The 27205-nt window shown below is 38.4% G+C and overlaps 1 protein-coding gene across 6 annotated transcripts in view; it reads left to right on the forward strand.

Annotated features, from left to right (window-relative positions):
* UBN2 (ubinuclein 2) overlaps positions 1-27205 on the forward strand; it is an 87592-nt gene that overhangs the window by 52432 nt on the left and 7955 nt on the right. For 3 of the 6 annotated variants that reach the window (XM_025854799.2, XM_073899264.1, XM_073899262.1), the window contains 4 exons: positions 2186-3733; positions 9851-10082; positions 10517-10606; positions 13189-23481. In XM_025854799.2, coding sequence (XP_025710584.1) covers positions 2186-3733; positions 9851-10082; positions 10517-10606; positions 13189-13238 — 1920 coding nt within the window. In that variant the 3' untranslated portion in view covers positions 13239-23481. Of the gene's footprint in view, positions 1-2185; positions 3734-9850; positions 10083-10516; positions 10607-13188; positions 23482-27205 lie in introns of those variants that run through there. The other 3 variants (XR_012380364.1, XM_073899263.1, XM_073899265.1) reach the window with 3 other exon arrangements.

The raw sequence follows: 27205 nt of genomic DNA on the forward strand, positions 1-27205 counted from the left end.
TAAGAAGGAGAAAAGTATAAGTATCCAGGAAAAAAAACTCTTCCTTTCTAGTACACACCCACCATTCCTTCTGGAGCTCTGTCCTTGCCACCCCTCCTTCGATCCATCCAAATAGCTATTCATTTATTCAGATTGAATTAACATTTTATAAATGGGATAACCTGCTTTTTAGACTCAAAATATATACCTTGGACAATTTATCTCTGCTAGTATAAATTTATATAGTACCCTGGAGGGTGGATTTAACATTATTCTAGAAGAAAAAATTAATTCAGGGGCACCTGGCTGGCTCAGTCAGAAGAGCATATGATTCTTGATCTCAGGATTGTGAGTTCAAGCTGCACATTGGGCCTAGAACTTAAATAAATAGATAGTAAATCAAATTGAAACCAGTTTATTCTTTAAAAAAAAATGAAAGGTTCCTTTAAAAAAGTTTTATATTGGTAATGCTACCATTATGATTCCAATACATTCCCCACCCTCAGTTTGTATACTTTTTTAATAAAAAAGGTATTTTCACTAATCATAATTGAATGGATGGCCTGTCAAGCAGACGTGTCTCATATGTATTACCCATTCATCTTAACAGACAATTTTGACCTTAGTGCAGTTACACTACAGAATTCTGAGAGGCAGTGGAGTTTTTAATCAGTCTTTTAGACTAGCAGCTTAGAAAAATTGCTGAGGAAGTTAGAGTTTAACAGCCTTCCCACCAGCTTCTTTACTATAATACCTTAGAAGGTGATGGTAAAGACATTTCCTCTCCATTCTTTCCCCACTGTGGTTAAGGTAAGTGCTGTGATTGTATAAATTAATGTGTAATTTAAGACTTTGGGTTTAGGTTTATTTGGGTTTGTTTTTAAGAAACTAATCAAAGAAACTTTGAAGTGCTTTTTATTAATAGTTGTATTTCTTCTTAATCTTAAAAATGACATGGGACGCCTGAGTGGCTCAGTCAGTTGGGCGTCTGCCTTCGGCTCGGGTCATGATCCCAGGGTTCTGGGATTGAGTCCTGCATCGGGCTCCTTGCTCAGCGGGGAGCCTGCTTCTCCCTCTCCCTCTGCCTGCCGCTCCCCCTGCTTGTGCTCTCTCTCTCTCTCAGAAATAAATAAAATCTTAAAATCTTAAAAATGACATGAATCAAATACCTTATATTTCCCTTTTAAGGGAAACAGCTTTTTTTTTTTTTTTTTAGATTTTATTTATTTGAGAGAGAGAGAGACAGAGCATGAGGGGAGGAGGGGCGAGAGAGGGAGAGCTCCGCTTTGAGCTCAGAGACTCACACAGGCCTGATCTCAGGACCCTGAGATCATGACCTGAGCCGAAACCAAGAGTAGGAAGCCCAACCAACTAATACATTTGTCCCAGGTACCCCGAAACAGTTACTTTTTAATTCTTTTGCTCTTGGAATATTTTAAATTGTGCTCTAATTCTCTTTTCTCTTCCTTGAATTTTAAGAAACTTAATTTTTGGGGGAAAAAAAGAACAATTCTCTTAGGTATTCAGAATTTTAATTCCCATAACCTTGTTTTCTTAGTGTATAGTGCCTTGCTCATAGTAAACATTTAGTAAATATATGTTGAATAAATTACAAATGACCATAATGAATAGAAGACTTAATTTAAGTATGCTTGGATTGAATCCCAGTTTATGTACCACTTCTCCACGTACTGGCTATGAGTGGCTATAGGACAGGGCATACAGTGGCAGAAACACAAGGGGGCAGAAAGTGAGGGTCAGTATCCTAGCAAAGCATACTAGAGAAGAAGGGTAGAGTCTTAGAATAAAGGCAGAATTTCTCCTAGGTACAAGGAGAATAAAAAGAGAATAGTCCCTGAACAGATGGATTTGGAATAGTATCTGAAGATCTGATGCAGGAGGGGTGGCGTGAGGGAGGGTTTCGCCAATAATACAACTAGTATACGAATATTCCTTTGGCTTGGTTTCAAGTTTTCTTAGAAGAGCTTACTAAGGTATGGCAGCTGTGTGCACTGTATCAGATGCTTTGGCTTCTGAACAGTTCAGTCAAGAGCTCTATCCTGAGAACTGTTTTGGTTTTTTTCAGTCTAAAGATTTCCAATAGAATTTTAATCATTGTGAGAAGTTCTTAGTCCTTTAAAAACTAATACTTAGTAATTGTTTATTAATCATTTAATTTGTTCCAATATAATGCTGTTTATGCTAGGAGTGTAGTCCAAAAAAGGACCAGAAAACTCCTGCATCGTTGGTGGCTTCAGTTGGTGGTCCCTCAACGAGCTCTAGCACATCTGCCGTGGCCTCTACCAGCTCTAGCTCTACACCAGCCCAGGAGACGATCTGCCTTGATGACTCACTAGATGAAGACCTGTCTTTCCATCCACCTGCACTGGATCTTGTTTCTGAAGCTTTAGCTGTTATCAACAACGGGAACAAAGGCCCTCCAGCTGGCTCAAGGATAAGCATGCCAACTGCAAAACCTCGTCCAGGACTGAGAGAAGAAAAATTAGCAAGTATCATGAGTAAGTTGCCGCTGGCTGCTCCTAAAAAACTAGATTCTCCTCAGACTGCACATTCATCAAGTCTTATTGCTGGTCACACAGGGCCAGTACCAAAGAAACCCCAGGATTTAGCTCATACTGGCATCTCTTCAGGCCTTATTGCTGGTTCTTCAATTCAGAACCCTAAAGTTTCCTTGGAACCTTTGCCAGCCAGGCTGCTTCAACAAGGACTACAGAGGTCGAGTCAGATTCACGCTTCTTCCTCTTCACAGACCCATGTGTCCTCTTCCCAAGCCCAAGTTGCTGCCTCCTCTCATGCTCTGGGAACACCAGAGGCCCAGGATGCTTCTTCATTAACACAAGTAACAAAGGTGCACCAGCATTCAGCTGTCCAACAAAACTATGTGTCTCCATTACAAGCAACCATTAGTAAATCACAGACCAACCCAGTGGTGAAGTTAAGTAATAATCCCCAACTTGCCTGTTCATCCCCGCTTATTAAGACTTCGGATAAGCCACTTATGTACCGCCTTCCCTTATCTACTCCCTCACCTGGAAATGGTTCTCAAGGGTCCCACCCCCTGGTTTCTAGGACAGTACCCAGCACCACTACCTCCAGTAACTATTTAGCGAAGGCTATGGTGTCACAGATGTCCACGCAGGGTTTCAAATCTCCCTTCTCAATGGCTGCATCCCCCAAACTTGCCGCATCTCCAAAACCTGCCACATCTCCTAAACCCTTGCCCTCACCTAAGCCTTCCGCCTCACCCAAGCCCTCTCTGTCAGCTAAGCCTTCAGTATCAACGAAACTTATTTCTAAATCCAACCCCACTCCCAAGCCTCCTGTACCCCCAAGCTCTTCCAGTCCAAATGCACTAGTAGCCCAGAGTAGCCACTCCAGCAGTAACAACCCAGTCCATAAACAACCCAGTGGGATAAACCTCAGCAGACAGTCGCCCACCTTGAATTTGCTGCCCTCTAATCGCACTTCAGGCCTTCCATCCACAAAAAATCTTCAGGCCCCTTCAAAGCTCACAAATTCCTCATCCGCTGGAACTGTTGGGAAGAATAGCTTGAGTGGGATTGCAGTGAATGTACCTGCCAGCAGAGGTAGCAACCTAAACTCAAGTGGAGCGAATAGGACTAGTCTCTCTGGGGGAACAGGAAGTGGAACACAGGGTGCTACTAAACCGTCGTCTACTCCACATAGACCATCCTCTGCCTCAGGGTCTTCAGTGGTAACAGCCAGTGTGCAGGTATGTATGTTACGTACATTCATGGGATAAAGTACAAGATTGTGCAGTCTTTCCTGTGAGTCCGTTTAATAACCGTGTACATAGGTTGTTCGTAATAGCTTATTACAGCTTATGGCCAAGGAATGTTCCTGATGTTCACATCACAGTAATGGGGATACTTGGTGGATGAGGTTTTTGTTGGGATGTGGATTTTTTTTTTCCAGGTAAAGTAGCACATACGACTTTTGCAATTTTTGAAAAACACATAATGCATATTTAAAATATGTTGTCAAAATTCAGAACAAAGCAGTAACTTAAGAGTTTAAGTTTACCTTCACTTGTCTCCTTTCTCCCTCTCTCTAGTCCTTTTTCTCCTGTCAACTTTTTTATTTAATCAAATTTATACATTCATGGTGTTTTTTTTGTCCTTTAGCCATTTGTCTTTTCAAATAAAATTTTTATTTGGCATGAATTTTGCAGCTACTCATATATAATTCTCTGTGTCAAATTACTGTCGATAATCCTTTTATACCACCGTTTTCCCCATTCGTGAGTTTTTAATTCAAATTTATCTCACAGTGGGAGTGCTTCACTTGGAGTCTTTTCAGGAAGACTAACACAAAACCTAATTTACCTTTGCTGCAGCATACCTGATCATTTCTGTGCTGTTACACTTAGGTATGTAGACTTCTTGGTCACTAACTGTCTCCTCCCAATGTTATAAATACTGTTCCACTGACCTTTGCTTAGTATTGAGGATTACAGGGAAGTTGAGGCCATTCCAATATTTTGTTCCCTTGTATGTGTTTTCTCTGCCTAAATGCTAGTAAGACTTTCTCTTTTTCCTTGAAATTCAAGTATCCTCAAATTACGGCTAGGTTTTATCTGTAAGTTTATACCTGGCGGCTTTTTTAGCTCAAGAATATTTTGTTCTGTGATGTGTTTCATTATCATTTCTGATCCATTTGGCCTAGGTTTGTTGAGAACTCTTTATCACTCATATTTCATCTCTCTCCTTTCCACGTCATCTTCTCTGTCATTGTTTTCATCTTTCTGCCACTCCTTGTATTCTGAGACTTGCCAAATTTGTCCTTCATGTGACCAGTTTGATTTCTTTAAGATTCTTCTTCCCTGTCCCCCATCCCAAAAAGTAATATGTATTCACTGTAGGCAAATTCATAAAAAAGAAAAGTCCCCCATTATCCCACCGCTGTTTATATTTTCCTGGTACTTTTTTGGATTCTTGTCAAGAAAATGGGTTTCATAAAATATGCTGTTTCATAACAAGCTTTTTAAAAATATGTAACATTTTATGATGTGTTAGTTCTTAGGTTCCCAAGTCTTTTTTGAAAACATGACTTTTGTTGATTTGTGGAATTCCGTTGTCTCAGAAAGTGTTCTTTTTACTGCCTCCTGTTGATGTGGAATAGGAGCATCTAATGAAAGAATTTTCAGCTTGGTGTTTATAGATGTTTTCTGCTCTTCAGTACAAGCTAAGCACTGGTATTCATAAACACATGAAACCCAGATTATCACTCTGCCATTACTGTAGGCTTAGTAATGAATTCATTTATTCCAGAGTTCTAATATAAAACAAAATTCAATTAACTGATACTTTACTAGTTGAAACCTAGGATGTTTTATCTGTTTAGTTTTACTTTTTTATCAGAAATAAAATGAAAAAAAAATCCCCACTGATTAGGGATTGATTTAAGTTACAACTAAGGTCTGGGAGTTAGTTCACATTCCTCTTTGTTATACCTTTACTAAAATGTTGACTGTGTTTGACATTAATCTTCAGTTTGAGTAAAGGAGAGAATCATAACAGAAATGCCAGTTTCCTGCCACATGGGTCCCCCTTCCTAGTATCAGTTACTTTTAATTCTCATAGCCTTTTCTGTGTTTTTAAATATTAAGAATGAATGGAAGACAATTTATTCATTTTACTATTATCTCTTAACTTCTTATTATGATAAAGCTTTTAGCTGCATTTATACCTTTGTCATTCTCCTGAAAGAGTAAAATTACAACTTTTGGCTAAATCCATGACTACATAAAATATTGCTTCTGTTGAGCTAAATTGTAAACTATGGTTTCATTTGCTTTAAGTTTTTGGTTTTTTTCCTGAAGAAAAGTTGCCTTTTTTCCCCCTTCACCTTGAATTTAAGATTAAATCTTTCTCTTCCTTTGTCATCTCCAGAGTCACTCAGTTCTGTCCCCACCCTGCTGCCTCTCCCCCTTCTGCCAGTCCTTCTTGTACTTGATCATCTGTCCCGGGAGAACCTAGATACTTAGCATACCAATTCATTTGTCAGCAGGGAACCTATATGGCAAAATTTGTGTTTCCAAAAAGTTAACTACTTCTAGTTTTCATCCTTTCTAATATGACTTTATGATTTGAAGCCCTTATTGTTCCTGCCTTCAGATCTGATCCTTTTTGTTCTGTCTTATTGGTTTGACTGAAGAAAAGGTCAGTAATTGAATAAGGTTGATCATAACTTCGGGAGAACCTATGGTGTGGGTTTTTTGTTTTTGTTTTTTTTAACGTAGTCTCTCACTGAAACCTCGTGGCCTCTAAATCCTGTCTCTCTAGCACTCTTAACACTAAAAGGAGATTCCCTGTCTGTGCCTGCAAAACATTCAGCTCCTGTCTGAAAGACATCTTCAGCTATCTGTTCATTTGGAGAGTGAAAAGGACAGGTCCCGAGTTTAACAGAAGTTAAAATCTTTCCGGGTTCAGATTATTACCTCTACCTACTTTCTATTTAATAACTTCCTGCTCAAGGCTTTCCTCTTCTTTCTTACCCTTCAACTTACTGATGTTCTATGAATCCATTTCTTTGCCACTTTATAATTCCCAAAATAATTCACTCATTAAGCAGATGTTTCCGAGGTATTTAATATGTGCCAGGCACTCTTCTAGATGCTGGGGAGATAGGGTAAACTCCATACTCAAGATCTCTCTGGTCGTGGAGCATATATTCCAGTAGAAAGATAAAACACAAATTTTTAAACATGTTAAGTGCTATGAAAGAACAATAATATGACAAAGTGTGATTGCTGCTAACATAGATAAGGGAGTTGGGGACAGCCTCTTTCAGGAGATAACATTTGAGCTGAGAATGGAATAAGCAGGCTAGTCATTTGGAGATAGGAGGGAACAAACAGTCCACGCTAGAGAGATGGTAGGTGTGAAGACACTGAGATAGGAGCCTGACGTGTAGGTATGCATGGCTGGACTACAGAGAGATGGATAGGTGACGAGGTCTGAGATCAACCAGAACCATGTGATGCAGGACCTTGCAGGTCACGATAAGAACTTGGGGTTTTAATCTGTGCAGTGGGAAGCCTTGGAGGGTCTTCACTGATTTATATTTCGAAATAACCCTCTGGTTGTTGTAGAGAATGGGGGGCAGATGCACTCAGCAAAATAAAATGTGGTTTAAAAAAATTCTCAGATAGATAGATAGAATGCCCACCACAGGAAGAGCATGGTTTTCCTTCATATTTTCCCCTGGGAATGAAATATGGAGGTCGTGGAAGTATTTTTGATTTTGGAGCATTATCCTGAACTGTTTGCCTGTTTTAGGTTGACCGCTCTCCTGTATGCTTTCGAATGATATCAACAGTAGGATACCTGACTTTTGAAAGGTCTCCATCTTATAGGGAGAGAGAAATTTATAAATGCCATGTAATATTTAGGTAGTCTGATGTGTCATTTTAGTTTTATAAACAAAAGTGGACATGGAAGTTTTTTGAAAGTACAGAATATTACACAGTATGGCATGGTATCATTTTTTTATCCCTCAGTTAATTTGGGAAGTTGCCCTAATTTACGTTTTCCAACTATTTTAATACTTGAGTTAGCCTTCTCCAGAAAAACTTGAGTCCTCCTTATTAGCAGTATTTAATGTTCCTCTCTAGGGGGCACATGGTCTTGGAGTGTGTGCCTCATATTATCCTGGGATTACAAGAGAACTATGATTTTAAAAAAAAATTTTTAATTCTTAAATTGATGCAGGATACCTTCTATCCAAATTGCTTCAAAGTGTCCTTATTTCTAGCTTAGTAATTCTTTCCAGTGTATCCATTTTGTATATCATGGTTGGCCAGTAAGGGAAAGACTAGAAGATAAGAAAAGTAGCCAAGTCCAAGCATAAAGTGATGAAGATTTGTACTTAAGTGCTGGAGGAAGTAGTGGTTTAAAAAAAAAAAAAATGGGTATGTTGACAGTGAGTTCATCTTGTCCATTTTTTTATGATGACTAAAAACTAAGGTTTCAAGCCCTGGTGTTGGGAAGGAATGAGGCTACTAACGATAGCATTTGAGATAGAGGATGGGGTCACATGATTATAGGAACTGATGGGTTCATTTGTTGATGAGTGTTCCATTCCTCCCTGAGCTTTTAGATTTACAGGATTGAAACTGAGATAGGATATAAAATTGAGAGCTAACAAAGGAGATAAGGGAAGGCAAGGCTATTGGAGAAAGATTGGAAAAACCAGATTCAAAGCCTTCTGGAGAGTATTCTTCATTTTTTGTTTAGCAGTGGCATGGACTGTTAGGTGTAAGAAATGTATCCACTGTGACGTGTGTGTATGGGAAGATCACTTAAATTTTTCTCATATATTAACTAAGAAATAAGATGATCAGCCCTTTATTAATACTGTTTACTGGAAAAGGAGTGAGCACACAAAATAAACCTAATAAGAGTTAACATTGATCACTGACTTAAAAATATTTGAAGAATTCAGTTTTCTTGACTAAATTTAGAACTGTAAAATTTTTGGTCAGAGAAACTTAGAATTGTTAAGACTACAAAAGAAAATTCATAGTTGTACAAACTATCATAGATAATATCTGATACTGAGACAATTGTATTATAATGTTTGTTGTTAAGTACATGTAGAAAAGAAAGTCAAAATGGGAAAAGATTATTGCTGAATAGAAAATTGTTCAAAGAATTAAAGTAGCTTAATGAAGTGTATTTAATTAATTTTAGGGAAAGTTAATTAATGTTAGCATATTTCTTTCTGATTTAAGTGTACTTTTTTTTTTTTATTTGACAGAGAGCTAGCGAGAGCAGGAACACAAACAGGGGCAGTAGAAGAGGGAGAAGCAGGCTTCCCGCTGAGCAGGGAGCCTGATGCGGGGCTCGATCCCAGGAACCTGGGATCATGACCTGAGCTGAAGGCAGACGCTTAACGACTGAACCACCCAGGAGCCCCTAAATGTACTTTTCATACACATGGCATCGAAGCCCAGATAGAGGAGTATTAAAACACCTTTTACTGCAAGGAGTCTTTAAGTTCTGAAAAGTAGTGAATATGGAAACCAGCTTCCAGGGGTTAAGGAGAAACTAGATAATGTGAGGAATGGAGGGTATCATTTAGTAAATTTGGTTAACAAAAGGAATACAAAAGTTTGGTTGTTTCTAGGGGTTGAGGAGCAACCAGGAATAACTGTGGTTGTTTAAAAAAAAAAGATGTCTCTGTATATGACAAGATAGAGGAAACTTGGAAAAAGATGTAATACTAGGTATTTGTACCAGAAAGTTTGGCATAGGGAGATTCATGGCATAGGTCGGTTTTGGAGAAGAGGCAGGTAAAGCTAATAAAGGAAGAGGAAGAACATCCAGATGGCCTCATTTCTTTACGGCGTTCTGATGAAAGCGGAGGGTTTGTGTTATGGGCTCTGAGAGAGTCCTCGTCTGGAGCAGTAACCACATGGATTGTATCAGGAAAAATGGTAAAACAAACAATGAAATTACCAAGCATTTTCAAAGACCAAATTGAAATTTTATGGAATTAATGACCAGTAGCTCAGATGGAGGGGCTAGGAGCAAAAGTAGAAAAGTGGAAGTCTGAGGTGAGGAATGAATGAATGAGTGGTAATACAGGCGTTAAAATAAGGAGTTTGAACTGGCAATGAAGAGCTGAGTAGAGAATTAATTCCAAAACCAATATGGGTAGGTCTCAGAAATATATTTTTCACCTCAGTCTTCATTTTTTGTCTCATAACGTTTCTGTTAGAGTAGATATAGGACACAGTCTTGCGCCCATAAGGATATTAAATAAAATAAATCAATTCAGGTTAAAGATTTGATTTCTTATGTATTTTGACCCCTGGTTTCTGCAGTCCACAGCAGGAGCATCATTATTGGCTAATGCCTCACCTCTGACTCTCATGACATCACCTTTGTCTGTAACAAATCAAAATGTGACTCCTTTTGGGATGCTGGGTGGCCTTGTTCCAGTGACCATGCCCTTCCAGTTTCCCTTGGAGCTGCTTGGCTTTGGAACGGACACAGCTGGAGTGACAACCACCTCGGGATCTACCTCAGCCGCTTTCCACCACAGCCTAACTCAGAGTAAGTGGGGCTCCTTTAGTCATTTGGCTACCTAGTTTGACAGAAGAGTAAACCTCATGAATTTATACTCATTGAGGGTAGTCCATTTGGAGTTAGTGAAGATTACAGAATTTTTTTTTAAGAAATGCAGTTTATTTCATTTAAATATAGTCAAATTACCAGAATTGGATTTTATTTACAATCCTTTAAGGAACCATCTATACCACATTTCTATCTTAATGAAAGTAATGAGAGGAAGTCCTATTTGCTGGGTTATTTGCATACACATATGTTTATACATATAAATCTTTCAATGTATGTGCTCTAGTTTAAGAAGGACTCTGAAGACAGGGGCTGTACTTATATTAGATAAATTAAACTATTTTCATTTTTGATCTAAGAGAACTCAAATCTTAGGTTGAGGAAGATGACTGACAAGTCTGTTTTTCTCTCAGATTTACTAAAGGGTTTACAGCCAGGAGCTCAGCATGCAGCAACACTTTCCCACTCACCTCTGCCTACACACTTACAGCAAACATTCAATGGTAAGAAAGCCACCTATTTTTTCCTCTTTTAATATTTATATAGACTTATAGATTGGATTATAAACCTTTTCTGAAAACTGAATGGGATGACAAAGGTTGGAAAAAAACAGATTTTCATATGACTGAATCCTCATTAGCAACAAACCTTTTTTTTTTAAGATTTTTATTTATTTATTTGACAGAGAGACACAGCGAAAGAGGGAACACAAGCAGGGGGAGTGGGAGAGGGAGAAGCAGGGGGAGTTTGAGAGGGAGAAGCAGGCTCCCCACTGAGCAGGGAGCCTGATGCAGGGCTTGATCCCAGGACCCTGGGATCATGACCTGTGCGGAAGGCAGATGCTTAATGACAGCCACCCAGGCGCCCCAGCAATAAACTCCTTATAAAAGAAAAAGGAACTAGGTATGAGACCTTTTGTTACATGTGAAAAAAAACTTTTTGAAGACATGTGTTTGTTATATTGCAGTGAGGACAAAGAAGAGGATTCATAAAACAGTGTACAAAAGTCATGTCCAGTGATTGTAATAATTCATATATATTGAAGGTTTACTAAGTGCCAGGTAGTCTTGTGACTACTTACATGTATTAGCTAATTTAATCCTTGTAACAGGCCTATGAGTGAGCTAATGACGATCCCCATTTTTATAGACCAGGAAACTGAATTTGAGGGAGGCAGCTTGCCCAAGATGATAATCCTAGGAAGTGAGCTGAAATTAAAATCTAGGAAGTCTGACTTGATAGGCTGTATTCTTAACCATTAAAGTTTTCTGCCTTTTAGCAGTGATTCAATCTATACGATCCAAACTGTATGCATTAGGTACTTGCAGGCCAGCTAGATCACCCTGAAATCTGAAATTAGATAGTGGACACTGGACATCACATATTGGCCTCCAGGTTCTTGCTTTCACCAGCAGTTGGCCTTGGTAGACTGTTGATACTATTCTTGAAGACCATTTTCAGGATCTTTTGAACAGGAATAACTGTTCAGCTGCCCTCTTAACTTTGGAAGTTGACTGGGACCTCACTATTCTTCTCGGCCACTGCATTTAAAATGATCTTTGAACAAGTTTACAATTGACCACATGCAGAAATGGGAGCTATATGGCAATCTCAAGGCAGCAGGTTATAATTAATCCTGCAAGAGACCTAAGTGGTAAGCTGCCCCAGACTCAGCCCTCGAAAGAATGACTATAACTTTTACATAGTCATTTTATATATAATATAAACTTCTTCTAAAAAGGCCTAAATAGTAAATATTTTCAGCTTTGCAGGTCATATAATTTCTATCCACAACTACTTGACTCTGCCCCTCTAGTGGGAAAACAGCCATAGACAAATACATTAACGTAAGTGTGGCTGGGTTCCAATAAAACGAGAAATCAGTTCTGGCCCTGGGGCCAAACTTTGGTCTAAAGAATCTCACAGTCCAGTTAATATGAGTATTTTATTTTGCTTATTTACCAACGCCTCTTTGAGCACAGTCCTACCTTGCCATTTTATGAATTTAATTATACCTTAGGTCAAATCGTTGTCTCTACAAACACAAGTACATGATATCGCATTATAAATGGAAAAGCCAATGCCTTAGATGTTGAATAGTGTTCTGTTTATACAGCTTTTGAAACAATTATCCTGTCTCATTGATCTGTCATTTCTTCAATAGAGGCAGTTTTTTGTTTTATGTCATACGGGAGTAATTTAGCTATCACATGAATGAACCCAGCAATGTGACTTTCATGGTCTCCTCCAGCCTTAGGATTGATCTTGTAGTACAGTAATTTGTTCCTTTTCACCTGTGTGTTTCTACCATTCATGCCTTCCCCTTTTTCTCTCAGGCCTAGGAGAGGGAGGCTTCATTTTCCTTGCTAAGGCAGTAACCTGTTAAACTTTCTCTATATTTTGTTAGTTCTCAAGCTCACTGAGTCCTACTCTTGCCCAGTATAAATAGAGTAACCAACATTTTCCCAACAAAAGTTAAAAAGCCGTATGTAAACCTAGAAACCATTGTTCCCAGGAGCAGACTTCCCTTATCACTTACAACTTTTGCCAGGTTAGGATCAAAACAAAGACTCAGCTGGATTTTTCACTTACCAGTGTGTTGCATTCATTTACGTAAATAATTGAGAATTGATTATCAAATGCCATGTCATGGCAAGAAATTTAATTTCACTCGCAAGAAAATGGAATTGACCCTGTTGTCTAAAGAATTGAAAAATGTGGTAGGTTCCTTAAATGTGGGGATTATGTCTTTTATGTTCCTTTATAATCCTCACAGCATTTGATACAGTTGGCTCTGAGATAGATAATAAATACTTGCTGAAAAAGTATTTCGACTGAAAACCAGTTGAACCACAGTCACTTGAGATAAGAGGATTGTTTTTGTTGAGTTAATTTATCTCCTTTATGTTTCCGAACCTCAATGCTATACCATGTAAGATATTAAAGGTTATCTCTTTAGCAATGTCATTCACATGGAAATTAAAAGTTAATTGTTCTCCTTGGGTTTTTTGTTTTGTTTCGTTTTGTTTTTATCTATTTTTTTAAAACATGCCAACCCATGCCAATTAAACACCTCTTTTCTCAGATGGAGGCCAAAGTAAAGGGGACACTAAATTACCACGGAAATCTCAGTGACTTCCCAGCGAGCAGTGGAGATGAGACACTCAGCCAGCGGATGGAATCTACCTGATGGGAAAGTCCTCATGTGGTCCTAGGGCTGCCGTTCTGTCGATGTTTACATTCTCTCGTCCCAAGCACTGTGGTGAGGAGGAAAAAAGAAAAGAGAACGTTACTTGAGTAAAGCCAGGTTCAGGAGGAAGAAATGCTTTGATGCAAAGTTAGTGACCTTTGGTCTCCTCTAAAGAAAGACAAAGTTACCACATTAACTGACTTGAAAGAGACTCAGTTGTCAAACCCACAGAAGTACAAATTTGATTTTTCCCCGGGGGAGGAAGAAGGAATCTGAGGATTTGGGTATACTCCATCCATCCTGGGGGTTGGATCTGAACACTTGTAGACATACTTGCATAATAAAAGGCAATATATCTGGAATTAGGCCAGTTTGTCAGGAGTAACAATCATGTCTATTTGAATGGACTATGCAGCAAGTTTGCTGCACCAATTAATCACCCTGTGTCTGATACAGACAGTAGCTGAGTAAATATTGTACCCTCACAAATCCTGAACAAACTTGAATCTTCTCCAGTGTGTAGCAACTGCCCATGTAAATCAGTGAACTAAAGATGCTTCAGGAAAGTTATTTTAGCACAGTGATATATAAAATCATTGACATTTTTAAAAGTCAAGAAATTGAGCCTGTTGCTCTTAACAGACGAAACTTAGATGTCCCCTTTTTGTAAAAGGGTCAATTTCATCTTCCATTCAGAAGCAGGTACTTAACTCTTCTTCAGGTGATTTGTGCATCTGGTATTGACTGGTTAATTCTTATTTCCATTCTTGATGTTAAAATGTGGCTTTGTTCACATTTTTCTCTTCAGAAATGGGGATCTTTGACGTAGGACTGCGACTTTGGTGCTCTTAGCCCTTGCAGGCCTACCACTCTGAACTGTAAATTTCCCCAGCTTCCCCTCAGTTCACAACTTCTTCTGGTCTTTTAGCTAGTGGTACTTCAGGTGATTCTTAATTATTGATATAGATAGGTGTAAGTGTGTACTGCACATGCCTCTTCATTGGTCATTCAAATGGCATATATTATATTTTTGGAATTTTTAAGATAGTATTTTAAAGGGAGGAATTACATTAGGATCATTATGTGTACAAGGGATTATTTTTTATAACAATCACAATGTATTTTTACTCCCTGTATCCAGTGTAGTGAAATGGATTTGGAGCATTTGGGATCTTAAAGCTTTATTAATATTTACTGAGAATATTGATATGTGAGTAAATCTGCAGATAATAATAAGACTGCATAGTTATTATAGCTTCCTTATGCAAATACATATTCAACAAAGGATGTTAAGGGAGAAACTTATGGTTCCTTTTGGAAACATTTAATTTTTTTATTTATTTTTTTGCCTCATCATTGGTCTTGTCTCTATCAATCTCTCTCACTCTCTCTTTTTTTCTCTCTGTTTAGACTTCCAAATGTTTTCAAACCATACCCAAGATTGGTGTAAGCTTGATCCATTTATAACAGACTAACCTAAAAAACAGCATCAGATTGGTAGTAGCAAGATTTTCATGTTTTCATTACAAGTCACCCTATACCTTTAAATTTATTCAAAGAAGTGTATTAACGTGGCCCCTTTTTTCTTTTTTATAAGCAAAAGTCCCAGATAGCCTATAGGACTGAATGAGTTACTACAGATCTGTTGAGATCTGTATTACCTGTATTTTGACTTCAAAGTCACATTGGCTTGCTTCATAGCAAAAAGTTAATAAGTAACTGAAAACTTTAGTTCCAAGAACTTGTTACAGTAAGGGCAAAGGATTATTTCAGAGGAATCATTGATATAATTACTTGCCTCTAAGAATTTAGTTTACCAGTAGAACAAATAAGAATGTTGTGTCAACCCCAGTAGATACTTTGCAAGGATATTGGGATGTTGCCCAGAGGTTTGACTTGAATTGAGTACGTTTGATTAAGGGTTGTTTGGTTTATTTAATTTAGGGAAGCTTACCCAATTCTTGAGTTAATACAATGTAGTATACCTGTTGTTTTTATTTAAGTTGGAAAAGAAAAAAGTCTTTGCTAATACTGTATAGGAGTTTGCCTTTGGGAAGCTAGCCCTGCTTTCACTTCCCACACCGCGAGAGTCAGAGTGCATATTAATCTCTCTTTGTGCTGATAGTTGTGCATGAATTCATCTGTGTGTATACATAAATTTATTTCTATAAAAAATTCATTACCAGTTTAAGTCAGGGAATAATTTCAGTTTCTTAAATCCATCAGTTTGAATCATGCCACGGGCAGATCCCTGATGATTCTTTTGTCTCCATTAGAGAAGAACAGGATTATCAATTCTTCCCCAGAGTATTATTTTATAACTAACCAGTAAAAATATCTGGAGGCCCTTGGCTCTGAGAAGTCCATATATATGGAGATGATATTCTATTCTCTTCAGTCTTGATCCATGAGGACTGCTGCCAGATCCCGCCCTCAGCCCCATACCACATTTTCACTAACTTATGTCCGTTTCAGTCAAGACTACCCTTTTGTGTTGTACAGATGAAACAAGCATCCTTCTATTTCTTAGTAGATAAGTATGATCAGAGAGCTCCTACATGTAAATACAGAACTATTTCTTTTCTAGATCATAACATTGAGAATGGTGGCCATACTTTATGGGCACCTGTCTTTACAGTTTTTCTTACTAAATACAAACATATAAATTGGTTATTTTTTAGCACAGAGACTTGTGACTCATACTGTATTTTTGCACTTAAAAGTCAAATTATGTTATTTTTTAAAATGGTGAGTAATCGGAAAGGATATAGAGCAATGTGTATTTCTGAAGAGCATTAGCAACATCCCAATGCAAAAATAATCAGCACACTTAATTCTGTCCCACTCAGCGGGATTCTTGATTCAGGAAAGTGAAGCTGTTTGTTTTCAACGGTCTTGTATTTTAAATTGCCTTCGCTGATGTATAAGCTGTTACTGTACATACAAGTTAATCCTCAGTATTCACAAGCAATAATGGTCAGCAGAGTTGTCTTCCGAGATAGCAGTGCTGAGCCTCAGTTGGAGACTGTTTGGGAGCAAAGTGTCAAGCTCATTCCGAGCCTCCAAAATCAATGCAAGCAATAATTCCACTGTAACTCAATTATAACTCTTTCTCATATGCTTCTGAGATCAGAGGGTAAAATAAATCATGGTTTTAAAAACAGCCTAAAGAAAAACGTTTCAGAAAAAGAAGTGAAGTTAATATGAAGTCACAAAATCCTGATATTCTGAGGAAATCAGAGGATTGTGTTCATACATTATTTTATGCCTACCACCCCTTTGATGGATGTTGTTAGCCCAAATTACATTTTTTTTTTTATATCACAGAAGTTGAGTAGGGTTTATTGCATCACCAAGGTAGGGGGAAGAACCGGGCACATACATGTTTGGATACTGTGGGTTTGACACCTGTTTGAAAACAACTTACTGGAAAAGATTTTTAACCCAGGATTTTTTTTTTTTTTTTCTTCCCAAAGCAGATCTAAATTGTTTACTACCCAGGGTTGGAAAGGGCAGACCCCTCTAGTCTTTCTTCTCCGGTTGCCCTTACCACACCCCTTCCCACCTCTACTTGGTTCACGACAGTTTCTGAGATGGAAACTCTACTGTTATTCAAATTGCCATTGGTTGTGAGAACTCTCTGTCCCTTGGGACTGTCTCCTAGAACTCCAGTTGTCTATCATGTTTGCTGCTACACTTGTACAATGAACTTTGCCTGTATTGGTTGATTATAATCTGATTTACAGTTCTTTATCTCTAGGAGGTTTTGTCATATAACTTGACCCATATATAGAGTTAGGATACTTTATTTTAGGAGTGTACCATAAAAGCACACTGGTCCCTGAGTTCTTTTTATTATCATGTAGGTTTTGAATTTGTGTTGGCTTACTTTTTGTTCGTTGATGTTTTGTTTCTCTTTGTTTTAAATTAGAAATAGCAGAGTGAGAAAAATCTATAATCAGGCCAAACTTGAGAACTTTCCCTTGTGCTTCAGCACTGTAGTTTCTGCTGACCATATGTTCTCAAAAGGGGCACTTTCACTTTCTATTGTGCATGTATGATTGTTTTGTTTTTTGCTTTTGTAATAATGAAGCAGAAATGCAGTAGTGGGTTAATGACCGATTACAAACATGCAATTTTATTTTATAAAATTGAAGGGGAAAAGTTTAACTCTCTGTAAATCATTTCTTAGCTCTGGTAAAATGCTTCTATTACTCCTCTAAAACATGCTCAATTCAGGCCTTTGTCTTTGTTAAGTGCCTTTTTTTTCTTTCTTTTTCCCCCTCTTGAAAGTGTTCTCAGATATCCTAAAGTACAGGCTAATAAGTCAGGGGATTCAGGAGGAAGAATCTCAGACTTGCCAACGTCATGTCATGCTGTAATATTCTTCCTTTTCTTTATATGTATAAGGATATATGTGTAAGATACATACATATATATGTGTGTATATATATACACACACACATATATATATATTTATAACTAGTAGCTACTGTACCATTGCATCCTTTCCAAACACACCCCTTTCGATGTTTGCAAAACTTCTGGCTTGTTTATTCCATTGCTTTTAATCAATTCAAATGGGTAGATTGGGAAATTGTCTTTACACAAGATGCTATCTTCCCCCTTTGAATATCTGTTTGTAGACGTTAAGAAAAATACATAAATATAATAAGTCATTTATTTCAATTAAAGTAAATTTAGTGGACTCATTGACTCTTCCTGGATGTAACCCACTGCTCTCTGCCCTTCCAACTTGGCATGAGTAACATTGGAGAAAGCATTGGAATAACAAGAGTCTTTTGAGGGTCAAGTTGATAAGGTGCACTTGGCAGGCAAGACTAAAGACGTGGGGGAGCTAGAGTTAGAAGCTCCATATCGTATCTGAATAAGTTTTGAAGAAAGTTAGCAACTTTGTCCACATTAAGCGTGCATTGTATTTTCTTCTGGAAAATGATTTTCGAAGAATTCATACAGCTGCATATCTGTGAAAAGGTTAATAAACTTAGACTTCAGATACTCATGTAAACACTCATATAACCTATAGCATTCTTGAGAGAGCTTTAGTTTTCTTTTCATTTGCCAGATAATTACATTTGGCTTAATCTGATTTTACGGCTATTTAGATTTCTCCCTTGAGCAGAATAGCGTAATCTTCAGTATCTAAGATTCATCTGTTTCTTGTTGAAAACAGATATGACACATAAAGGGAGACTAAGTTGAACCAATCCTCAGAGCCCAGTACAAATATATCTAATAAGTGCCCCCTTTAAAGACATTTTAATTGGGAAGAGGAGACTGGTGGCTAACAGAAAGCGGCGGCTCCTGGTAGTGTTACTGAAGCACTTATCAGGCTGCCTCAGCTCAGACGTTGTTACTCTTGAATCATTATATTTAACAGGGGGAATATCATTTAACCTTCGTGCCTCAGATTACCCATTAGAAAATTGGGTATAATAATACTCACCTACCTCCCAGGGATATCAGAGACTTTACTATTTCAAAAATACTTTGAGTTTTTCTAAAATATCCTATATAATTAAAAAAGTATTACCATCTTTCCACAGAGGCTAAAAAATGTTTCCCTATGAAGGGTATAAAAAGTACCATATGATTTTTAAGTTTAAAGAATAATCACTGGAATTCTACTTTAGATGCAGATTATTTAAACATATTTGTGGTGGGATTAAAATGGTTAGTTTCAGGTTAACAAGGGTTGGGGGGGAGTAACACTAAGTTTCTTAATTATAAGTAGGTTTTTCTTTTTAAGCCTTTTATGATGTTAATACACGTGTGCTTTTTGCCAAGGTTGTGGAGCTACAGCTAGGTAAAGTTTGGATGATTGGTTATTGGAGTTGATAAATGCAAGTTTTATCTGCCTCACTTTTCCATCTTCTCCATCTAATTTCCTTATACCACTTGTCTGGTGATGGATAGCTAAGCTGTTAACCTTTCAGGCATGAATGGGCATCTCCTCCTTCTTGTACATCAGAGATTGTGTACTAATCCTGTCACTCCAGGTCTATCCGGCTTTGTGCCTACGGGGCAAGCACTACACACAGTCAACTGGGCAGATGTTAGCCAGTCTACCTTTGTGTAATTTAGGCTTCTTCCACCTGTGAAAGAGTCGGAGCCGTCCACTGCTCAGGTTGTAGGACAATGGGAGAGGGGAGGCAGGATTCACTTCTTAGCTGGGACGTGGGGTGGGAAGGGGAGGGATAGAAGGAAACATGTTTTGCCCATCTCTGAGGAAGGAATGAAGATCATTTTATCCCACCTCTCATCCTGGCATGTTAAGTAGCGAGACTTAGAATTTTCCTTTATCATTTCAAACAATAGCAACAGGAAAAAAATGGATGCTGCGTTTGTAGTTAGGGCTAAATGCTAAGCAACAATTGTTAGAGAGTGTGCGTAGATTTAAATTATAGCACATATTCAGGGTCAGGAAAGAGAATGTAGAGAGTGAGGAACAAGTTACCCAGCTCAAGTGAGTCAAGAGTAAGCACCAGGCCCAAGCAGACAAAGCATCCGGGTTAATTCCCACAATCGGCCAAGGCCCGTTTAATCTCTAGTAATAGGATGTTTTTGTCTTAAAAATCACTTTTTGGTTTTTTATTGCTTTCTTCAAGATAAAGCCTTAGTTAGTAACCTCTAAATATCAACTATGCAGATAAACATACTCTTTATTTTCCATACTTTCCCTCTTTTTCCATTCTTCAAATACAGCTGTTAAATGACTTCTACCCAAAGAAATAAGGCATAAGGGTTTTGTTGAATGTGTGTTTGTTCCTCTAGGGAAAATTAACAGAAGCATAAAACAGAGATATTTTGTGTGTTCATCTATCCTAAAATGTGAACTTTATATTCAAAAAAACTTAGTTTTACTGGTGCAAAACTGTAGTGAGAATCATGGAATGTCTTTGGGTTGTTAAGATGAAATCATCCCAGTGTTCAATTCTGAGAAAGTTCTAGAATGTAGAGAGTGAGGAACAAATTACAAATTCTAGATTCTGTGGCACAGTGTTCAGGTATGTAGAGCTGAACAGTTGGTCAGACTCTGATTAAAAATAGCTTTGAATATTTAATGCTGAATTCCTTCTTTCTTCCTTCTTCTTACCTCTAGTTTGAGCTCTTAAATTAACCCTTTCATTAGCCAGTTGCTACACTAGAATATCCACTGCATATTGTTAAGAGTCCGGAGAGAAAAGGTTAGACTTTCACCTCCTTTTCTCGCTCACTCTGGCTGTCTTTCCTGGGTCTTCACTGCATTGCGAAGTGAAGACTGCAGGCATGGTCTGGGACAGTGTTCCTGTCCTAGCATAGACTCATGCAGGGGCCCGGAGGGTCATCATCAGACTGCCTTTGAACAACTTTGAAATGAAAAATTACATTTTTCTCAGATACCCCCAAAGTATCATTTGCTTGAAAGTAGCTATTTGTGATCTTTATTTAATTTCTTCATACTGTAATTCTTTAACTTCTCAATCTTTCTTGCATATTGCCATTTATAGTGGGTTAGCAGTTATGCAAACTGTTTCCCAAACAGGTCAAGGATACTTTCAGAAATCTCAGTAGTATAATTAAAGGGGTCTGTGTGTCCAGGATTTGAAATCAAGTTCACTGGTGACTGGAATTGTTTTTTCTCTTCTCCCCTGTATTAAAAACTAGATTTCTCTACTATTATACAGTGTGGTTGCTACAATTCATGGCTTCCTCTTAATACTTTTCAAGGTTATTCAAAAGAGATGCAGACCTTTGTTAAGGGCTCTTATTTCTCATAATAACTCTGCCTTGCTTATTTTCATACACTTCCCCTGGAGTCAGCCTGCTTTGCAGAGGTTTGTGTCACACAGGCCATATAAATTCTTAGAACCAGTTTTATGTTCCTCAGAAAACTCTGTACATTATTTGCTCCCATTTTGCTAATGATAATATAATTCTATTTTATCTTAAATCTAGTTTTAAAATATTTTATAATAGAGCACTAATGGAAACATAAATGAAATACAAAAAAGATAACTGGTACTCAAGATAACTTGGAAAATACTTCTGTTCTTGAAGTTAACAGCTCCATCTACCCTCTAAGCACATTTAAGGGTCAGCAGTAACCGAGACCAGCCAGTCGGCATGTTTTTCTGTGTGACAGCCTGCCTTTAATTTGTCAGACCTTACCTATCTTGTATTTTCTGTCCTTGCGGCCATAACCTTTCCTCATTTGTTTGCTGTTTTGTGCTGTTTGCAAGGTTAGTGTGCCCTGGACCAGCACATAAGAGTTTTTCTTTCCCATGCCTGCAAAACTACCAAGGATTACCCTGATTTTGGCTGGGGACACTAAAAGACAAAGAAGTTATTCTCAGCTGATAAAAGTATTGCTGTTTTATATAGTTAGTTAGAAAGTTGGCCGTCTTTAGCTGACTTTTTAAATCCTGGCTATGCCTACATAATTAATTACATATACCATCTGAGACCTTCTGATAAGCCAGAGGCCTTTCCACCGGTAGAGGTAGGTTTCCAGCCTACAAATCATTTCCTCTGATCTATGGCCAGCCACAGAAAAGATTCAAGCTTTGTATTGTCCTTTTGTTGGCTGTCATTGAAAAATTATATTATAGAAAGTATCAAAAATATCAAATTGTCCTTAAGAAGAGTATGTAATCTGGGGCTTGCCCTTGTGTTTTGCCTCACTAAACATGATTGTCAAGCTTAAAAGAAAAGGAAAAGAAATCTCCAGCTGGTGAGAATTTTGTGCCCCAAATATGTTAATCAAAGTCTACCAAGGTAACTAAGTGATAGGTGTTTTCTCTCTTTTATTACAAGCAAGGAAGTTTATTTGCAGTTGTAAAAATGTGGGACTGCAGACCAATTATTTGCTATAACTGATTGGGAATAAGGATTCTAATTTTTAGTCTGGGTAAGCACATATTTCCATCACTTGTGGTATGAATTCTGATAAGGGAAAGACTTTTGTTTGGTAACAGAAGGAAAAACAGGACTTATTGATACAGTGAACGTTCACTCTCTAGAGGAACTTCCCTCCAGGTACACATCTTCCTCTGACTTTAGCCGCCTCCACACTTGACAGAGCTGCCAACATGTTCCACAACCGATCTTGAAGGAAGGGGCCTACAGAATTGCAGCTCCTCTGGGTGAAGGGCACTGATTACTCTCTTGCATTTGTTTATAGGGAGGTGCGTTTGTGCTAACTTGAAGGGATATGCTGTATTTAAGTGTGTGACTTAATATTTTGGGTTTTTTTTTTCCTCCTTTAAAACTGGACCTGAACACAGCTTTGAGTTGATATTTGTAATAATCTCAGGACCTGAAAGATTGTAGCATTTAGTGTGTCTTAAAAATTATGTACTGTACCAGCCATGGATTTTTGTAAATATACCTGTCTCCCTTTTTTGTATTATTTTAGTAAAAAAAAAAAATAATAAATTTAAATAAAAGGGGGTGGTGATGACATGTGGATGGGTGTGGGTATGTATGTGTGTGTGTTTGTATAAGGCTCTTTTGAGACGAACTGGTGCTTGTTTAATTTCCGGCTCTACTTAGAGCAGGAATATGGACAAACTGCTGCTACTGAACCCTGCACTGAGCCTAGGTGTTTCCACTTTGTCTCTCCCCGTGGTTGATTGAATATGCGCTGCCAGGAAAGGACTAAGAAGTTCAATTCTTCTTCCCACTGCTCTCTTGCCTTTGCATTCTCTGTTCCGCACACCCTGTGGACTTTAATGGGAACGCTTTCCAAACTCTGGGTGGTTTGCTGGTCTCTAGTTTTTAGAGAGTTCTTGTCACTATTTTCTAAGAAGAAAGAAGGACAGGTAAAATTTTTTTAACCAAAAAATAACCACACATTTCATAAAACCCTGATGAATTTTGGATATGTGAGAGGGCTTAAACATTCCTAAATATGGATCTGTGAAGTTAGTAAATTAGCCCCCATGGATATACTCCTTCAGTGCAGGGAATTTTTTTTCTTTTCTTTTTTTTTTTTTTTTTTCTTTGCAACAGCCTTGCTCATATTCCAGGTATAGCTAGCAAACCCCTGTTTTAAAGCAGGAGCCTTATTTGATTCAGTGTAGATGTCTCCTGTCTATCCTTCTGTGACAGGACCTTTTACATGAGTGTTTTTTTCTTTTTGTATGTGTTATGTGTTGTATTAAATAAAGAGGAATGTACATACTATTCTCGTGTCTGTTGTATTATTTGGCTAACTTGGGTTTTAATACCTCATTCTTTCAGTAGCGGTTGAGTATCTGTTGTCTGTGTTGTACTGTGCTGGGTGCTATCGGAAACAGAAGTAAAGGGCAGGGTCCCCACCTTCAGCGTATTAACAAACACTCTGCAATCTCATAACAAGTTAAAAGATAACAGTTCAAAATTTATCACAAAGGTGTGGTCCATTGCTGCCTGACAAACAGGTTCAGAGCAGGGAAGAAATTGGACTGGAGAGATCTGGGAAGACTTTGAACTAGATGGCCTTAGAGCCAGGTCTCAGGATAGTGGGATTTGGCTCGGGAGAAGGAAGAGGGAATGTCCTGAGCACAGTCAGGAGGAAGCAGGAAAGAGACTAACTAGGCTGGTGTGAGGTGTATACTGGGATTAGTAGAAGCCAGACTGGGAGTCCTGGAACACAGGCTCGCTAGGTTCTTCCTTTGGGTTATAGGGCGCATGCACACGCACGTGTGTGTGTGTGTGTGTGTGTGTGTGTGTGCGCGCGCGTGCGCGCGTGTGTGTGTGTGCGTGCGCGCACCCGCTACCAGGCTCGAGGCTTGAAATGTAGATGTGGGAATTATCTGCAGAAGAGATCATCCTTGGGGGAGGCTGGCTGGCTCAGTCGGTAGAACATGTGACTTGATCCCAGAGGAGTGGGTTCAAGTCCCACACTGGGTAGATTACTTTAAAAGTTTTAAAAAATAAATGAAGACCAAAAAAAAAAAAGTCATTTAAATCCTTACTTGTAGAAGACTTTGGTAGAGAGGCGCCTGGGTGGCTCAGTTGGTTAAGCGTCTGCCTTCGGCTCAGGTGATGATCCTGGAGTCCTGGGATCGAGTCCCGCATCGGGCTCCCTGCTCAGCACGGAGTCTGCCTCTGACCCTCCTCACTCTCGTGCTCGCTCTCTCTCTCTCAAATAAATAAAATCTTTAAAAAAAAAGATAAAGGGTAGAAAAAGAAGTCAACCTTAGAACTCTGGGGAAGGGGTGGGGAAAAGGATAAAGAGATAGAAAGCAACTTGGAGAAATTGAACAGTTTATCATTTATAAGTGTGTTTGCATAGAAAATACAAAAAGGACTTACACTCCAAAATATAAAAAGTGGTTGTATGAGTGCTTTTTCTTTTTTCTTTTGCTTACATGTATTTTTGGTGCTTTATCATTAACGTGAAGAACCTTTAAAAGGGATGGACCTTTAAAAGGGATGGTCCTCATGCATGGAGGAGGGGGATAGGCTGCAATTGTTTTTACTATAAAACAACATTTAAGGACAGATTTGCCAAAGTCAGTTCTTGGGAAGTATAGCCCCTAAAGATAATTGTTATTTGACTACACTCAACTATGTTGTCACCATCTTGTAAATGTGTATTAACATATTAAAGGTGTTATTGTAAGCAAGATTTTTTTTTTTTTTTAATGTAGGCTCCATGCCTAGTGTGGAGCCCAGTGTGGGGCTTGAACTCGTGACTCTGAGATCAAGACCTGAGCGGAGGTCAAACAACTGAGCCACCCAGGTGCCCCTGTAAGCAAGATACTTTTAAATCTATAATTTCCCCAAGCTTATTTGACCATGGAATTTTTTTCATGTGACTCCAATTAACAAATTATATAAGGCATGTAAAGCACTTAGCACGGTGACATGTAGGAATCTGCACTAGTAAGCCTTAGCTCTTATCATTCAAACTAGTTCTCTTTTATTATTTATTATATTCTGTAGTTTAGAAAAGTTTCTAAGAAGATACTTAGCTCAAGGAATTAAGGATTTCAGAATAAACTTTGGAGAGCCAACAAATAATCAGGTAGGAAAATGCAACCAATCTTCTAGAGTTGAATGAGGGTCAAGGGTCCAGAGGGTGGGGTTTTTCAAGGGAGTATAGAAAAATAAATGGAGCAGGAAGTATGTTTTACACTGTCCACATAGGCAGGAAATTGTGTCAGACTTGAGGTTTGGGACAGGAGAGTGGTTGGCTAGGACATGAGTGCATGGAACAGCAACTATAGATGGAGCTCTAAGGCAAAGGTAACAAATTGGCGATGGAGTTACTTTGCTTTTATAAGTTGATTCTAAGGGGGAAATGGATTGTACAAAGATTTCTGTGCAATGATGTAAAAGTTTGAAACAGTCTAATGCCATGTTAGGATTGGTTAAGTAAACAAAAATAATATTAAATAAAAAATTTTAAAAATAAGAAACGGCTAAGATGTCCAGGCATTAAGAAAGAGCAGTTATAAGTGTAAATGCACAGAGGCACAAAATATATAGGAAGACTTAACACTCCAAAATCTAAAGAGTGGTGGTATGAGTGCTTTTTCTCTATCCTTTTACCTAAAAGTATTTTCAACAAACGTGGATGACATGACAAAGGGTTTTTTTTGTTTGTTTGTTTGTTTTTAAGAAACAAACGGCTTGGTTGAAGAAAGGGAGAAAGAAATGGGAAAGAGGCTCTTCCTTGTCTCATCACTTGGAGAAGGAAAAAGAAAAGACCTTATTTCTTCTACTCAGATCCTGCTAGATTCCGAAATTGGATCTGTTTTGGAAGGAAGACACAGTGAACTACTTGATACAAAATAAAAGAGTTTTGGGGGCACCTGGCTGGCTCAGTCGGTAGAGCATGCAACTCTTGATCTCGGGGTCGTGAGTCCAAGCCCCACGTTGGGCATGGAGCCTACTGAATTTAAAAAATAAAGATTTTGGTGGGGGGGAGGAGATTATCCTTGCGCTTGGGGAAAAAAAAAGTACCAAGTACATGGGCATACATTGAGTGCAAAGCCTGTCTTTCCTAGCCATGATTCCTCTTTCCTTTTCTCAGAGCAACCACTGCTACTGATTTCTTCAGTTACCTGACTCTTAAACATAAATTTAGCAAACATACCCTGCTATACAGTACTGGTATTTTTTTTTTTAAGTTATCATGGAGATTATTCCACTTAAGTACATGGGGGTCTGTTTTGTTCTTTTTGACAGCTCACAGTATTCCATACTTGTGGTGTCACCACTATTTATTGTATCTGTTTTTAACTGATGAGCTTTTAGATGACTACACAAGGCCAACTGTAATATCCTGTGGATGCACATCACGCAGACAGAAGTTCATTCTGGCATAGGTAATAATGACCTGACACACTAGATGTGAAAGTCAGTGTCTGGAATCTTTGACATTGCTTCTTATTCAAGTAAAGCTTTGAGAAATCTTTTGTTTAAAAGGGTTTGGAAAATTGGAAATCAAAGCAGAAGAGCTGATTCTGGGCGCACTGCGGGTTGAATTACATGGCAAGTGAGATCATGAGCTTTTTCGAAGGATGGCCCCCTCTGATGCCAGTATCCTCTGGTATGTCATGAGGGTCCTTACCTCAAAAACGATGCTCTCCCCTATCAGTGTGTGCCTTGACATGGCTTGGTTTTTCTGTCTGTATATTTACCTCTTCTGTGTCCCTGTGTCTGTCCCTCTCCCATTTCCCCACTCTTTTTTCTAGTAGGTGGTATAGCATGAAAGAAAACAGGCTGACATCAGACAGATGGGTTCCCAAGTCCCTACTATGAAGCTGTGGCACTATTTTAGACAAGATACTTAGCTCCTTTTAGCCTGTTTCCTTATTTCTATAGTGGTGATACCCAGTGGTGGGGGGTATGGCTGAATCAGAGACTAGGTATGGAAAGCACCTAGCATAGTGCCTAGCACATAAGAGCTCATTAA

The sequence above is a fragment of the Callorhinus ursinus genome, unplaced genomic scaffold, assembly GCF_003265705.2.
Source record: "Callorhinus ursinus isolate GAN/ISIS: 27379988/994484 unplaced genomic scaffold, GSC_fseal_2.0 scaffold12, whole genome shotgun sequence".
Taxonomy (NCBI): Eukaryota; Metazoa; Chordata; class Mammalia; order Carnivora; family Otariidae; genus Callorhinus; species Callorhinus ursinus.